A 16866-nucleotide genomic window follows, 5' to 3' on the forward strand; every position below is an offset into this window, starting at 1 on the left:
GCAAATTGCATGATGATGTGTGTAATATTTGTCAAATGTTCTGGAAATAACTGGATTTCCCTTGCTTCATCCCTTTAATACTGTGTATATAAAAGGTGACTTCTAAATATAGTGCTCTTCAGTGAACCTATACATTGTGTGTTTGGTTGAGTTTTCTTTTCTCTGCATCTTCAGTGTTATCATAACTATGAAAGAATTGGGCCACTGCACATTTTCAATAGTTTAATTTATTTAGTGCTCAAACTTTATATTGTCATCGCTAATTAAACTTCGAGTTGGCTTGTTTGCTGCAGTTGGGGAAGCAGAAAGTTAGTAAGTTCTTTCAAAAGCAGGACAGATCTTGACGCTTTTTTGTCTTAAATGTTACATGCATTGACTGTTTCCCCTCTTTTTTTTTTAACAGCTACATGTATTGGACGGACTGGGGTGAAAGTCCAAAGATAGAATGTGCGTATTTGGATGGATCAGAAAGGCGAGTTCTAGTGAACACATCCCTAGGTTGGCCTAATGGCTTGGCACTGGATCTTGAAAAAGATAAGCTTTACTGGGGAGATGCAAAAACAGATAAAATTGAGGTGAGTAATAGAGCCATACTTGGGTGCATTCTTAGAAAACAAGTGCTGATCTCATGTGCCGCTTTACGTCTTGGATACATTTATCCATTTTTTGAGGAGTCTGTTGTTTCATTAATATTAACAAGATATTTAGCATAACGACATATTTGAGAAGAAAGGAAACACATTCATGTGGTTCAGAAAACTTTTGCAAGTAATGTTATGTTTGTTATGTCTACAGTGCTACAAGTGTAATTTAATTGCTTGAAATCTCAGGTTTTACCTGAGGCTTTTGCAACAAATTGGGACACTCGGGTACAACCTCTTTAAAAGATGTTTTGACTTGTCTGTGGTGCTTAGAACTAGTATCTAAAATTGCTGCACGCGAAAGACTTGATGCAAGGTTTGTGTACAGAAGAAGGTGGATGTGGGGGCCCTAGAGAGCCATATTTCAGGACCTTAATGATTATGTGGTGTCCAGGTGCATGGACAAGAAGTAATTTTTAATGTACCACCTGCTTTGAAAACAATGTAGGCATTCTACCTCTGAATTTGAGGAGGGGAAATCCTCTTAACAATGTTGTATAAACATTTATGACAATATTTAGTCTTTCTTAATTGTTGAAAGAATGTCAACAGAACACTGTGATTACCTTATTGCCCCCCTTTCTTTGGAAAGAATTTTCTTTAAAATGCAAAAAATTTATCCTGTCTACCTATTGCTCAAACACTAGACAAAGTTGGACAAATTATCCGCTCATTTGTTACGATGTGCTCCCAGGAGTGAGGTAGTGAAGTGTCTCTGGAGATTCACTGCTTTAAGTTTAAAATATGGTCAAAGCAGGCATCTGTACTGTCTAGTCATAGACATTGACAATTGTGCCGGGGAGGCCTGAGATGTTTCAAGAGACATTCTCCTAAAGCAGATGCCTTTTTTCCCCTTGTTTTTGCATTAGTATCCCATGATTAAATCTTAATCTAAAAGAATAATTGTGCTGCCACAAAATTGAAACAGGTCTTAGAATCGCTGCAGAGAACTGAGTCCCAAAGTAGTTTCACTCAGAGCAGAAGGTGATAAATTAAATAACTGAAAGAGTTAGAATGAAGGTTTGGGGCAAGGTGTTTTTGGGCTTCTGAGCGTGTGTTCATGGGATTCTGAGGTTTCAGTGAATTAACAACAACAGTATTCAACTGAGGAAATTCAGCAAATTGATAGAACTTGATAATATTGTGATGTAGAAAGGCACATGGCTTTTGTGTAATCTAGGAATACTGATCAACAGCCATTTTATACATTTGTTGTGGATATGTTCATGGAGTTGCTGAAGACCTGTATGTAGTAGCGGGCTTACTTGCACGAGTGTGTCCATTTAGTTTGAGACAGCTGAGGATATGGATAGAGAATATGGATACAGCCAGATGTTGTGAAGAAGTCTCAAACAGTTGCTTAAGATCCTCTTGTGTTCCCCACCACACTCAGTGCTTAGTTTCTAAATAAAATAGTTGTTTAAGAAGTGCATCTGGTTACTGGCCACTTGTGCTCATATTTCTAAGAAGGAAAAATTGGATTTTGAACCTCAATCTAAAGTTGTTATAGTAGGTTATGATTAACCCGAGGGTTTGGATGACAGCATGAGACGTGACCTGAGATCAGGCAAATTCAAAAATTCCTACTCTGTTATCATTAGATTTGTCAGCCAGACAAATGTTCCTTTTTAATGTCTTGTTAAGCTCCAGGTGACCGGTGGCCATAAGTCCCTTGTCCTGGTTGTGGTATGTTCTTAGTGTGAAGTAGCTGTTTATCTTGCACAAAGATATTGGAAGAACAGTTTGAAAATTAAAGGTGCTAAATAATTAGCTCTGAGTATTTTAATTTGAAAAGGGAATTCTCCAGGGAATTTGATATTAGCTTCAAAGTAAGACGAGGAGAATAACTAGCTAATTGAAATCAATTAATAAAAACAATTATCAAACCAGAATGTGAGAGTAAAGACTCAGAAAAAAAGGGTTTTTTTCTCTTTAAAGCAATAATTAAAAATTTTCTTCCTATGGTATAAGCTATTTGCTGAAGTCGTGTTTTGACTATACTGTTACAACAGTCTATTTCTCTACCAATACCTAAGAAAAGCAATATAGAAATTTTTCCCTGGGTCATGGCCTGTGAAGTCAATTGAGTTTTCATGTTGTTTGGGGGAGTAGCATATGCAGCATTTTTAGATAAATAAATTTTGAGGAATGACTTTGCTCTCTAAAGGTTTTTCCCTCAGGAAGAGGAGAAGCAAGACTGCTAGCTCCAGAAATATAACTTCAGTGTTTCGCAGTAGCTAAGTATGGGGCTTGATGACTTTCAGAGAGGTCCTGTCTCCCCTTACCTTTCAGCCTGCAGGACAGGGAACGTTCCAGATGCCACCTTTTATAGCTGGGACCGTAGTTGTGCAATGCATTTCATGGGTTTAAGCAGTCTATTCAGTCTGTCTCACTTCATTGTAAGGCGGCGAAGCCGGCAATACTGTTTGGTTTGGCATCAAAGTTTAGGAAAATCAGAGAAGCCAAAGTAAGGGCTTTTTATTCCCTCAGTTTTTCTTTTCCTTATTATACTTACTTTTTGTGGGTCTCTTCTATTTGCAAAAATAGAGAGAAGAGGGTGGTTCACTTGGTCTTGCAAACAGAAGTTATTCTTTACATGAAGTGGATTGTGACATCTGTAGATACATTGATTCCTATATATTGTGCAACCCCATTTTAACTGTTAGCACAAAGAGTGAAATCTCCATGCTCGTAGCAATGGATTCCACATTTTCTTATATTAAAACAGGTGTAAATACTCTCATTTTAAGTCTTCCTCCCCCCCTTTTTTTTTCTTTTTGCACTTTTTCTCTTTATGCTTGGAGTTTACTTTTGTTAGCTATCATGAACAGACTCCTTCTGAGGCTGTATTTACAAATATCTGAATAGGCCCATTTAGGATATGATGGGGAAAAAAATCATGTGTGTTTGCCCGCAGTTCTGAACCATGCCGTGAAGGGGTTTGTCGTGGTCCATTCTGGACTGGCACGAATTAAAACGGCACTGGCATGTTATCAGTAGAAATGGATGTTAGATGTCTATTGCAGAACTTCCATTAGAAAACAAATTTTCAGTTTCCATTTTGGAAGACATGCCAGACACGTTTGTATATTCTGCTCACTTGGGAAAGAGCTGTGTGATTTAACCAGTCAGAGACACAGCTCAGATACTGGCCAGTTTGAGATTGGTCTCTAATAGAGCTTCTTTTCATTAATACTCATCTACAAGATGAAAAAAGTGTGCTAAGGTAATATTTTAGAATAGAAGCAAATTGATCCAATGGATTGTATTTCACATTTATTGCTCATCTTGCTGTATTTGTAAACTAACAGCCCTTTCCTGCAAGATTTCTGTGTTTGAGAGGTTCTGTCGACACTCTAGATTTTCCCAGTAAGCCATAATTTGTGCTACTCTTCCGGCCCCAGCACATGTGAAACCTCACTGTATGGTGCATGAGGTGGGGCATTTCGACTTTTACTTGCTTTTGAAGTTATTCAGCATAAACTCATTCTCTCATGCATGTGTTCTGTTGCCAAGAGCATGCCATTTAAGTGGCTTGCCAATGCAGCTGATGTCTCAGTGATTTGTTCTGTATGTGTGTGTATGTCTGTTGCATCCACAGCCTGTCAGAAACAAAAAACAGCTGACTGCAAGTTGAGGATATGCGTTTGTATTTTATACTATAGTTGACCTAGCTAGGAGTTTTCTTTTTCCCGGTAAGCACCTAAAACTACCTTGAAGCATGTTACTGGATAAATTTAGTTTATGTTAACACCTAAAACCAGCATAGGTGGGATAGCAGATAGTAAGCTGTAACTATTTTGTAATTCATTAGGTACAAAAAAAAAGAAAAAGTTGATGAGGTTTTGGGTGGTTTACTCTGTTGCTATACTGCAAGGAGAGAGTTCTTGCTTCATCTAAAATGACTTTATGACCAGATTTATGTTGAGTGCTCCTGAAGGACAAAGACTTCAACCAACTGGAGGGCCCCTACGTGGTTCAGAAAGTGGCACTCTGCTGCAGCACTCTACTGCAGAAGGCAAAGAAGGTGGCATGCAGCATGTGGATCGCTGCGTGCTGCCTTGTATGTCCTCTACTCCCATCGCCGCCTTTTCAGAGCAATTGGTTTCTCTTGGGCTTTTGCAGTGCTGTCACTTTACAGTTTTCTCATCTAAAAACTGCAGTCCCATATTTCCTGAAGCAACTGGAAATTTTCCAGAGACCAAAGATCTGCGAAAGGCATAAGGCAAAGGAGAAAATTCCCATCTCCACTGTTTTCCTCTATCCATCTACTTTCACCTGCCTCAAAATGTCCCAGCTCACTGTAGCTTTCCGACGAACTGCTTGTAGATGAGAATTGCTTTCATCACATAGCATGCCTTCAACTGCTTTCCATATAGAAAAAAACAAGAGTGAATATAGCTTGTGCATATTTGTGCATATCTCTGCTTGGTGTCCTGCTCTGGTTTTTGGTATTTTAGATCTGCAGGGAGTCATCTTACTCTCCCTGGGAAGGCCTGTTCATATACAAAATTCTTAAACAGTGACTGAACTTTGTACAGCTTGGAAATTTGATAAGCTGAAGACATCAGTCCTATTTTTGCTGGACCTCGGGTTTGAAATGTACTGTAAATGTCTCTGGTTTGTCTTGTTTGTTTGTTTGTTTGTTTTGGGGGTGGTTTTGTTTGGTTTTGGTAACACATTTTGACATTACTTTTGGGTGCACTTTTCCACAATTAGAAAAGAAATTCTGCAGAGCTGTTGAGGGTACCAAGCAGGGTCCTATACCAGGAGAGTATGTATGTTCTTATTTGTGCGTGTAAAACTTCAGGGGGTAAAAACAGCATTTCCCCTTTCCTGGCAAAAACCCTTTCCTAACCTTCCCATGTGCAGCATTCAGCTGCAACACAAAGGGCCCAGTCACTTCACAAGCAGTTTGCATCCTGAAGAAACCATTTGGCAAGGCTTGTCAAAATTTTGCATGACAGGAGCCTATTTGCTGCAAATTTGGCACCCTGTGGTAACATTGTTCCCAGCTTTTAATTTTTTTTTTTTTTTAAATTAGTTTGGCAAAGTGCACTGCAAGGAAAAAGATAAACGAAATTTTGAGTTGTGTCTGTCAAAATCATGTGTTTGTCCACACAGCTTCAGCTACGAGTAAGGGGCATGGATTAATCCAACTGAACTCTGGATTTTACTGAAAAGGTACTTTCCAGGAACAAACAGCAGGTTAATAAGGATTACAGGGTTCCAGCAGAGACAGAAGCAAAGACCCAATGGCATCCACGTGTAAAGTTTCCTAATTCTCCTTAAAAACAATTTTGTGGTTAACCAGGTTTTCCCATGTATTATTTCTTCAGCATTTGCTTAAAGTGCCTAAGGTATAATTGCATAATGAGCAATTACTGAATTCTCAGGTGCCTGTTATTATGTATACATTTTACTTAAGTTTGTGCAGTATTCTTGGAATAAATGTTATGCAGACTATCCCTTCTGGCAGCTTCACATCATCCCCCCCATTCCCCTCTATTGACAAACATCCTTGCAGAAGACTCATAATTCTGTACAGTAGTTCTTTGCAAGTTTGTAAGGTGTTAAGTCTAAAGTGTAAGTCAGCACCAGATGACAATCCTGGAGTTCACTGAAAAAGTTTTCCAAGAGGCAGTTATGTGGGCAGTCCTTGAAATTTTAGGAAACAATCTTTATAATTAGTTTGTTGTTGATTGCATTCTGCATAAATAGTGTAAAATGACATTTGGAACAATTTGCTACTTAAATGGGAGTAGGCTTTGTAGAAGTCAATTGTACTGGGGAGAAAAATTAACAGCTAAACTAATTTAAGGCTGCTTTTTCTAAACAAGTCTGAGTGTACTTCACATACTATGCTTTGTTTTCCAGTTGTTTGACCTAAAAAATGCAATATTTAATTTATATGTGAGACATTTTCTCATAACCAATACATTTTTTGTGTATGTGTTTCTTTGCATTGGCATTTTTCACCGAAGGATTAAAAAGACTATGTAGTGTAATAAACTACTTGGGAGATATTCTGGACTGATTTATTGAAACAGGCAAATCTCAGAGAGAGAACAACTAATTTAAACTTGTTGCCACATGCTAATTATATATAAAAAACTCAAAGCATCATTTTTGTATAAATATAAGTGTATTTCAGAAGACCTAGTTTATATTAATGTAAATAATCCCCACACTGCATATTTGTATTAATACATGAGAACAGAAAAGTGAAATGGATATAGAAATATATATATAGTCCTCTATATAGAAATATAGAAATATATATCCATATATACCATATATCCATATATATCCATTTATACAGGATCTCCTTGATCTAAAGACTAGATATCAGTCTAAGTAGGCAGCTGCAGTAATAAAATCACTTAAATTGATGATAGTGAGGGAGCCTTAATTTCAGTGATTTTTTTGAAACTTCTCAGTGACATTTGATTCGATTTAGAACTGTGGCAGAGAAATGTCAGCTAATGTAATTGTTAGAAGTAAGTTATTAATTGAAGCTTATACTATGGTCCCTAGATGAAGCATATATACACTATGTCCTATACTTTTTGCTTTTGGTACATTTGTAAATTATATCCTTTCTAGATGCAAGTGCTACCTATCTAAAGTGATACATACCATATTATATTGACATATAAGATGTTAATGTTGAATAGCATATGTCAGAATTGGGCTAGCAAGCCGTGTATACATCCCTGCTGTTCGTGTAGCTCTGTTCAGCAGCATATTTCTGCAACCTAGGCTGCTCTTTTGAATGCTGCCGCTAGTGCCACTTCTAGTTTTTCTTTTTGCAGTGTACTGCTCTCCTGCCTGGGATTAAGCTATGTTGTTGGGGGACTGACATGTGTACATGTTTGTGGCCATTGGGTATGTTTTTTTGTTGGAGGTTGTGTATGTGGTTTGTGAGCGTTATATACCACTATGTTTTTATTAGTTTTAAATAGCTATTAGGCCTCTGTGTTGCTATGTGTTTTGCTTGAAGAACCAGCAAGCATGAATGCTGTTGTAGGTGGATGGGGTTTTTTGTTTTACTTGAAGGGAGCTGCTCAGCAAACTTTATCACATGAGAGCTATTTTGTAGCAGTGTCCAAAGACCTGGCGTATAACTAAGTATCTTTTAAGGTTCTGAAGGGGAATTATCTATACTAGTGAGCTTGGGACCAAATTTTTACCAGCAACCAGATAGTCATTGTAGAATGGATAGGAGGAGTCATTTGGAGGAAGGACTATCTTAAAATGTTCTCGCAGGGTTCTGGTAGTTCTTGGACTTTGTTAAGACTGATGACAAATTAGTTATGGTTGCTTTTCCCAGAGGGACATTGCTGGGATGGAACACAGGCTTTCTGGGAGGGAAGAGAGCTGTATCATTGACTTCAGTGCTTTAACAATGACAATTATAAATATGTGTGGAGAGTTGCATAAAGAATAAAACAGATTCTCAGTAATTCTAAAAAATTATATAAAGCCTGACAGTACTTCTTCAGTGAAAAGGGTGTGTGCACCCTTAGGAAGAAGAAGGAAACCTGGCAGCCTAGGGGAAGAGGGTCTTTTATTCTCTCATCTTCAGGAATCCCCACTCTCTCATTTGCCTGTTAGCTGTGTTCTGCTTGCACCATCAGACTCATCACCAGGATTGGAGTCAAGAATAAGCACCTCAGTTCAGACTGGCAGGAATGTTAGTGGAGTCTCAAATTCCTCTACTGAAAGAATTTAGAGTTTTCTGCTCAGGCGTATTTGGAATGATCTTTCCTAACTAATTTGCTGCCATAGAAATGATGTTGAAATTGGTCCAGCCTTGTACACCAGCCTGTAGTGGGGAACAGAGACTGCTGAGATGACATACAATGATCTGTAATGTTCAGCAGGTCAGACTGCTGAGTGATTTCAGATCCTAATGGTTTCTTATGAATTTAAACTCTTCTGGCTGTGTTACATGTTTCTAAACCCTGAACTCTGATTCAGGATTTCCTGGTGTGAGACTACCTCTTTCTGGAACACAGAAATATAGCCAGCCTCTACCTGCTAATACACAATGTCCATACCCTGTTTAGGAGCATAGAGCCTTCTAGCTCCACTCTTCTAATTACAAGATCAAGTTGTCTGTATTTTGCTTACTGCTTAATTAGGAATTTCAATATATTATTTTATACCTTGCGCTACATGAGCTTTGTTTGCTTTTAAGAGGACTGTTACCAAGTGTGGGAGCTGCTGAAGAAAGTCAGATCCAGGTTCACAAAATGAGGTGCTTTAGCTGATCAGAACATGTGTCGCACCTTTCTGCTCTAAGCTATGTAGTAAGGAAGTGTTCACAGAGCAGAGAGACTCATTGACCGAATGGAAGAAGATAAACTTATCAAGGTGAATTCCCTCCTGTCCCTTTTCAGCGTTCTGAGTTAGCTACCAGGTGAACTTGTGTCTGAGCCCTGAGCAAGAGAAAGGTATGACAGTTCGAAGAGGAAAGTGTTTGGTATAAGGGACACGTGAATTTTGGCCAATTCCATCCTGTGTTCAGTAGTGCTATTGGAGATACATATAATTTTCCGTTCTTCAGCAGTCTTGAGTAAAACTTTTTCTGCCATTCTGGATGGGATGGGATGGGACGGGATGTGCCTCTGCAGGTGGATGATGACCTAGCCTCAGTTAGTCTTGTCTTTATCACCTTTTGGCTGAAATGCAGCAGCCCAGTAGACAGGGGTGTGGAGGCTTCAGTCCTCAAGGCAAATGTCCAGGGCCAAAAACATTGTACCATGTCTCCTCATCAGCATGTGGTGCCATGAGCACATTCTTAGTTCTTTAAGCTGAGATTTCCCAGATAACTTCCAAATCAAATTCAAGACTCCAGTTCTTTTCTTCATGGTCTAGGCCATGCATATGGAAAAGGCAGCTACACGTCTGAAGTGAAGACTGCTGTCTGAGGTACTGTTGGGCATAAATGGATTTTCCACAATAAAGGTGAACCTTTTCTGTACTAAAGATAATTTTTTATCAAGGGTTGTGCTGAGATACTGGATTAACCTCCCCTCCTCCCCCCTTTTCCCAATTTCCAGGAACTAAAAAACATGAAAAAGTGCAGTACTCTGTTCCAAGTGCAAGGTTCATATTAGTTGACCTTGCCTTCAACATCATAAATAACAAGAAATGTTTGTCTGTAAAGAAGTAGAGCAAAACAAGCTTTGCAGCAAAACCCCATTGTGTGGAAGCAGTTGCAGCATGGGCTTCTTGTCCCAAGTAGAGGATACAGGAGATGATGCAGCCTGTGTTAAGTCATGCCACTTAATGCACTGGTAGAAAACTCTCAAACAATGATTTGATTGAATGACCCTCCATAGGATGCTCTTGATCAGGGATTCTCCCAAACTTTTATATGCCCAGCTTGATACTGTATCCATTAGCTTCAAAGTGAAAAATCCACAAATATTGGCAGTTGCCAGTTTAAATACTCCTTTGAGTCTTTCCATAGTGGAATCTGTACCAGTATGAACTTATTTTCATCTACAACCATTTATGATTTATTAGGGTTGCTATATAGTCATAAAGACCTCTAAATCTTGTCAATTAGAGGAACTATATTGTTTTGTACTACTTTTTTTAAAGGGGCAACTTAAAAAACGAGCAACTGACAAGACAGCTCGTCTTTGTGGAGTGCTCAGAAATTACTTCTGTATGTGCAGGTTTTGCTATGTTTATCAAGAGGAAATCCTGAGGATGTATTAAACTAAAGTTGAAGAATTATTTGAGTATTACATGTTTGAGGCTCTCCTTTCTCCCTGAAGAATTATTTTAGGCTATCTGATATCAAATCACCCTTCTCTGCTGGCTCTCCTTTCTCCCTGAAGAATTATTTTAGGCTATCTGATATGAAATCACCCTTGTCCACTTGCTAGGGAGAGAATTCTGCTTTACTTCCCTTGCTGGGACCAACTTCCTGTATTTAAAAGAGGGATTTTGTATTTAGCGGTACGAAGGCTTCTGTAACTATGAAGTGTGGAAATGGGCCCCCCTTTATGAGAACCTGATATCTTTTCTAGCACAGAATAAATACGTCGTTTTCCAGTTGCTGAGAAAAAGGTAGCTTCTATGGAAGCTGGAGTAACTTGGAGTTTCTTTGTCAGACTAGCAGGTAGGATAGTTAAGAGAGTTTTTAACTTAGTAACCTTCTCGAAGTTACTTGCTATATTGTTTGCCAATAGCTATGAGGAATTTTCTTTAAATACTATTCCCCTTTTTGCTTTTGTTTTCCTACTTTCCCCTGTTCTCTTCCAATAATACTACTGAGCTTTGCCATACAGCTTACCTCTGACCTAGAGGGAAGGTGATTTGTGCTGCCCAGGAGTTGTGATCCCATGAATATTGTCTTATAGCAGTGTTGAGAGACACTTGTTTCTCTGATATTTTGGGGATAGTTGTGTCAATATGCACAGTATACCCTATCAGGGAGGTTGGTTTGTCACCATGGTTTGGGAACTAACTTCTCACTGGGAAAAAGTCCTTCCCCTGCTCTTATTTTCCTATTGATGTTTTGGAAGGAAAGTATTGGAGATACTTGACCTTTCAGTGTCTGGAAATCTCCTTCGCATATGTAATCCTTTGAACCCACTGGGGAGGACACCGCACCCTTCTTGGTGTTTAGCGACCTTAGATGTGAGCTTTTCTAGACTTTTGTGCCACAAACACAAATTCAAGCCGCCTTCTATTTCAGCTTTGTTGGGTTTTTTAATGGTTCTGCATTGGTGATGGTATTTCACAGCACTACAGAAGATAACGTTGGAAAGCACCAGCTGGATTGTCTTGAGCAATGCTGGGAAGGCAGGTGGTGGTACCACACGTGCCTATCGGCAGAAATTTCTGCAACCTTTGGTTGTGAAACATGTGAACCTGGATGCTGTTAGAAACAGGAGACCTGACGTGATAGGCTGGCCTGGTGGGGTTCCTGTGTTTCTGAAGAACGCACGCTAAAATTAGAGGTGTAGAACTTGCTTTTCATGACACCTCTTACTAGTGAAATTTTGAAAGCTGTCAGTACTGTTTTGAGACTCACATCATCTGGCCCTAACGAGAAAGAAATCTAACAGACTTACATGACAGCCACCACCAGCCTATCCTACTTCTCCCAAGATTGCCTGCCACGGTGGGAAATTTTTCTGATAAATGTCGGTAGTGTAGATGAGACCAAAGTTTTTTGTGTCTATTTAGCCTTTCTAAAAATTCTTCAGTGTGCTGATGGGATAGCAGTCACTCAAAGGAAGACTTCCTTTGCTTGGCTTGGTTGACCAGAGTCATTCTGTGGGAAAGGATGCTAACTTATTCTAAACTGAAGGTGACCCTTGCCTTTTTGTGAGCAATGAAGACATAATAGAGGCCCAGTTAGGGTTCAGTGGAACCCCCACAGACATCTGCACACTTCATTGGCAGAAGTGGCTTTCACTTGAACTTGCATTTGACAAGTGTTTTCTGTCTCTTTCTCATTCAGAAGGGTCCTTCAAAGCCAAGTAATTGAAATGCTCTCACCCCTCTCTCCTTTTCCTCCTTCCCCCAGACTTGCTTAAATTGCAGGGCAACTGGTATTCAGTGTTAATGAGTAAAAATGCATGCGCTTCCAAAGCTCACACTTTTTTTCCCTTCCCATAGGGAAGTTTCTAAAAAAACCCCCTCTTTTCCACACTCTCCAGCACCAGCTTCATAAAGGAAGAGTTGGGGGAAAAAAAAAGTTTCTGTTGCATGTTGTGTTGCCGTTTCTCTCTCTCCCTTCCCCTCTTTTTTTTTTTTTCTTTTTCTTTTCATTGGGCTGGACTTTTTGAAATGAAACACAAATCAGGTCTCTGGAATAAAAGGTTGTGAGTATGCCTTGTGGCATTTGGAATGAGACTATTCACTGCCTGAATGACTATAAATAGAAAGCAAGGAGCTGCGTATTTCTCAGTTCAGACTCCCTGCAAAGAAGCGCCCTTCCCAGTTAAAGGGTGACTTTTTGAAAGAAACCTTGTTCCTTGTGCTGAATTGAATTGCTCCAGGAATCGTTCTCCTTGCAGCTTGCATAAAAAGGCGTTAATCTACAATTTATTTCTTCTTTTAAAAGGCAGTATCCTCTATCATAAATGTATATTTTTAGACGTGTCACCAGATATGCTGGTCTTGTCTGTACAGAGTTACATGTAAAAAAATTTCTGAGTGCAGAACAAACATTGTTCTCGGCAATTTCTGTGCCTGAAAGCTTTCTTTTTGGCTCTGGGCCAGCTGTCGGCTCCTTTTTATCTAGTATTCATTCTTCAGTGAGAAGGCTAAATTAGCAGCACTCAGGGTTTTTGAGGGGTTTTTTAGGGATTGAGGAACAGAATGGGAATTGTGATTGATTTTTATGATAAAAGATTTGATTCTTCCAACACACTTGTGATGTTGCCAACGGTAAGAACCCCAATAGCTTACTGTTGCAGTTCTGCAGACAATTTGTTTGGCTGATTTGACTGTTAAAAAATGCTCATAAATCTCCTGTGTTGTGCAGTTATGCAAATTTAGTGCAATCATTTTTCTCCTGCCTTCCCTTTTCAAAAGGACTGTAGTATTAAAGAAGCATAGTAAACGAAAGGAAAATGTTTGCCAACTCGCAAACCCGTCAATGTTTAAGATCTGAGCACTCAAGCTGTTGGATTGGCTTTTTTCTCTTTTTTCCGGTTTTTTCCTTTTATTTTCCCCTTTTTTCCCCTCTCGCCTTTTCTTCCCCCCTTCCCATTTTTCCCTCCTAACACAGTGGTGTTTTGTGTGGTGTTATTTTGAAAGCTGCTTCTAATTTTCTCCTCAGACCTTTGTTTCACATTTTTTTTCTGCCTTCAGAAAACTAGCAAGGGCAGCCTTCTTCATAGACTCTTCTTTTCCCTGTTCATAGTTTTTAAAGAAGGGGTCTAGAGATTCCTTGCATTGCTCTTTCCGTTACCGATGGATTCCTAGTTGTGTGGGTTGTAGGTTTTTTGTTTGTTTGTTTAACAGAGGAATTAAAAGGTTGACAAATACCCGTCTTAATTTTTTAAAGCTTAGCCTGTGCATGGTTTGCAGTGGTTTTTTTCACAAGTGCTAATGTAAAAATGAGAGCAACAGGAAATAAAGGGAGTAATATGAGGTTGCTGTTCATATTTCTAATAAAAGGGGAAAAAAGGAGAAAAAAACCTGTGCTCTTAAGGAAAGTAGATTTTAAGAGGTCGCCAAGCAGGCTAAGGAGAGAAGAGATTCTATAATTAATTTCTCTGTAGTTTTCTAAATTGTAATTTTCTTAGCTTAAAACTGACGGTCATTGTCACTCATTTTTCATAGCTGGACACTCATGTGTCAAACTTCATAGAGAAATGTATTCAAGTTGGTCATTTCCTTCTCTTGATCCCAACTATTGGGACATCTTGATTATCCTTGTCATTTTACATTTTGTCTGCGTGCTGGTTTCTGTCTGGGGTGCCGTATGTTTTCCTTGTCACCTTTATTGTGTGACTGACTTCACCTATGACGGGCACCTGCTGTCCTTTTGCCATTTGCAGCTAGCTAGGTATTTCTGTCACCTTTTCCCTTGCCCTTGGGAGCCTCTTGTGAGCCATTGTACAAACACATTGGGCTCTTTTTCGTCTTGCCTTGACTCCAGTGACTTTTGTCCAACATTTAAAGCCACTTTGTAGATGTCACCTACCATCCACTCACAGTTGTAAAATTTGCCTACTACTATTCCCATCTTAGCTCATATTTTTACGGTAATTTTTTTCCTGCCTCTTAATTTTGCTTCGTGGGATGTTTTACCTTTATAAATCTCCTTGAGCAGAGCTCTTAGTTTAGAAAGACAAGCGATTGCTCAGGTTATATTTTGCCAGTTATTCATCTGAGTTGCCTTTCAGTTCTTCACTTGACTTAAAGTTATTTTCTAGCTAAAAAAAACACTTGCAGTTTTTCTTAGATAAAATACTGCATTGGCTTATTTTTAATTATGTTGCCCACTAGTTCATGATTATATGAAATTTTGGATCATGTGCTTTTTCAAATTATCAGTAAGATTTTTTTTTTAATATAGTGTTTATATATATAATGTATATTTAATAATTATATATGTAGATCCTTTTGAAAAGTAAAACATTACGATTTGTAGAATGGGTGGCAAGCACAGAGTGCACCTTTCTTCTAGCTATGGGTCTGGTTTTATTCCTTGTTAAAATATCAAACATTTTTGGCAAATTTAAGGCAAGAAGAAACTTTCCAGGAAGGACATCATTAGAACCTAGGTAGTTGCTTCTGACATAAAACTCGCCTCCTTTCTGTCATTTGTATTATTAACATTTTAGTCTTATTTTGAATGCCTGAAAACCCCATTGCTCTCACCTAGCAGGTAAAGCACAGGAGAGCCCCTCTGCTTTAGAAACCACTAGTCATGAAAGCTGTGTCCTCGGAGAGAAGGCAGGTGAGATCTGTCTCTAGGAGAGCAGAACTGTTTTTTGTTTCCCTCCCCTGGGGTTTCTCCTTTTCAAGCTGGTTAAAGCAGCAAGGTTGTAGACCCAGCTATCCTGTTGTCATTTTCCATTCTTATCATGAGTCCTTCTGTTTTAGCCCCAAGCAGTTAGCATAGATCTACATGAGGAAAGTCCCCACTCAAACTCCTTGTCTCTTGAAAACATCTCAGAATGGATCTTCAATTTATCAGATAATCAGTAAGAATTAACAAACTCAATGCATCAATTTCACCAATGTCTATGGTGAAAGATCTGGTTTGGTTTGAGGCCTCCCTCCCCTTACTCAGGTAGCAATAAGGAGGGTTTTACAAATTGTGCTCAAAGAGTGTGGATAGTCAATCTTCTAGTTTACCTCCTCAGGTTCCGCTCTGCTCTTGTCATGTGAGGTTTTCCTAACCCAGAAGCAATGGATGTTTAAGTCTCATCCAAATTCTGTGCTGTCTGTGAATAATAATAGCTATGTAATTGCCTTTTCCAGTGATGTAAGGTATAAATAAAAACATTGCTTTTACTTTAATACTGCTTTTACTGGATTCTTCTGTATGTTCCTTTGTTTTTTCTTTGCTTTACTTTTCTTCAGTCTAGCCTCATGAAGTAGAATTATTATTGACTCTCATGGCTCAGGGCTCCAGCTGCATGCCTGTAGGAGTCAGAAGGTTTCTGTGTCTCATGTATAACTGAGAAGACCTATTCACCTTGGCCGCATCTGGAGGCATGACACTGAATCAGTGGTCTAAGGTGATGCAGAAAATCCTTTCTTAATAGGTACTTGGTGTGCCTTATGTGTATGTGCAGAGTCATAAGGATCTGGGGTTAGGAAGCAATATTCTCTAGAATATTCTCTAGAACTTGCTGTCCAGCCTAATATATGATCCTCTGACCATTGTATAGAAGTGGGAACCATGCATCTTGGTGGCAATATTGGTGTCATCCACTTTGCGTGTGGCATGCTGATTAGTAATCTTCAGTGCAACTAGAGGGAGCTCAGTATGGAGAAATGTGTATGAATTTAAGTGGACCCTGTTTTCTTAAATGGTTTTGAGATTGAAGCCTATGAACCATTTAATGAGTTGGTGATTTGGGGGGGGGGGTGTTCTTTTTTGGCAAAAATAGTTCTCTGCTTTCCACTGATAAATGGATAAACTATATATTCCCTGTTCTCATTGTATAACTGTTTCTGAACACTGGATTTGCTGGTGCAGATTCATACTGGAAATAATACAACTACCCAAGTCTGTTGTCAGAACAGAATACTAATGGGTGGCATATTATTAAATGAAATTAATAAAAATGCTTAAAAGAGAAGCTGCAACCAGCAGCTGAATGTAGAGCCAGTACTACCTGCATGTAGCAACATGAAGCAGGACCTGGACTGAAAGCACAGAAATGCGTGTCTTTGTTAAAGTGTAAGTGAAATATTTGTCATGAGCATTAAAAAGAGAATTGCTTGGGTTTGTTTGCATAGCTCCCACAAAAATGTCAACTTTAGCAAATTTTCGACACCCAACTTGTCACTACCTGTGACAGCTTGTGTAGAAATCACTACAGCTGGGACATCTCCTGCCTGTGAATTTATGCTTTAGATTGGAAGTTACTCCTGAAGACTGTGCTGTGCTTTGGAGATGCCATTTTTGCTAGTCCAAACTGATACAAGAGATACACTTTGCCCTGCTGAACTGCTACTCTAAAATGGCAAGGCCCAGCCTAAGATGTGATATTACCTTAGTGAT

At 39.0% G+C, this 16866-nt stretch overlaps 1 protein-coding gene across 4 annotated transcripts in view; it reads left to right on the forward strand.

The window, feature by feature from the left end:
* Positions 1 to 16866, forward strand: part of LRP5 (LDL receptor related protein 5) — a 161145-nt gene that overhangs the window by 78845 nt on the left and 65434 nt on the right. For all 4 annotated transcript variants that reach the window (XM_076344307.1, XM_076344308.1, XM_076344309.1 and 1 more), the window contains one exon: positions 404 to 575. In XM_076344307.1, coding sequence (XP_076200422.1) covers positions 404 to 575 — 172 coding nt within the window. The remainder of the gene's footprint in view (positions 1 to 403; positions 576 to 16866) is intronic.

This window comes from Aptenodytes patagonicus, chromosome 7 (assembly GCF_965638725.1).
Source record: "Aptenodytes patagonicus chromosome 7, bAptPat1.pri.cur, whole genome shotgun sequence".
Classification (NCBI taxonomy): Eukaryota; Metazoa; Chordata; class Aves; order Sphenisciformes; family Spheniscidae; genus Aptenodytes; species Aptenodytes patagonicus.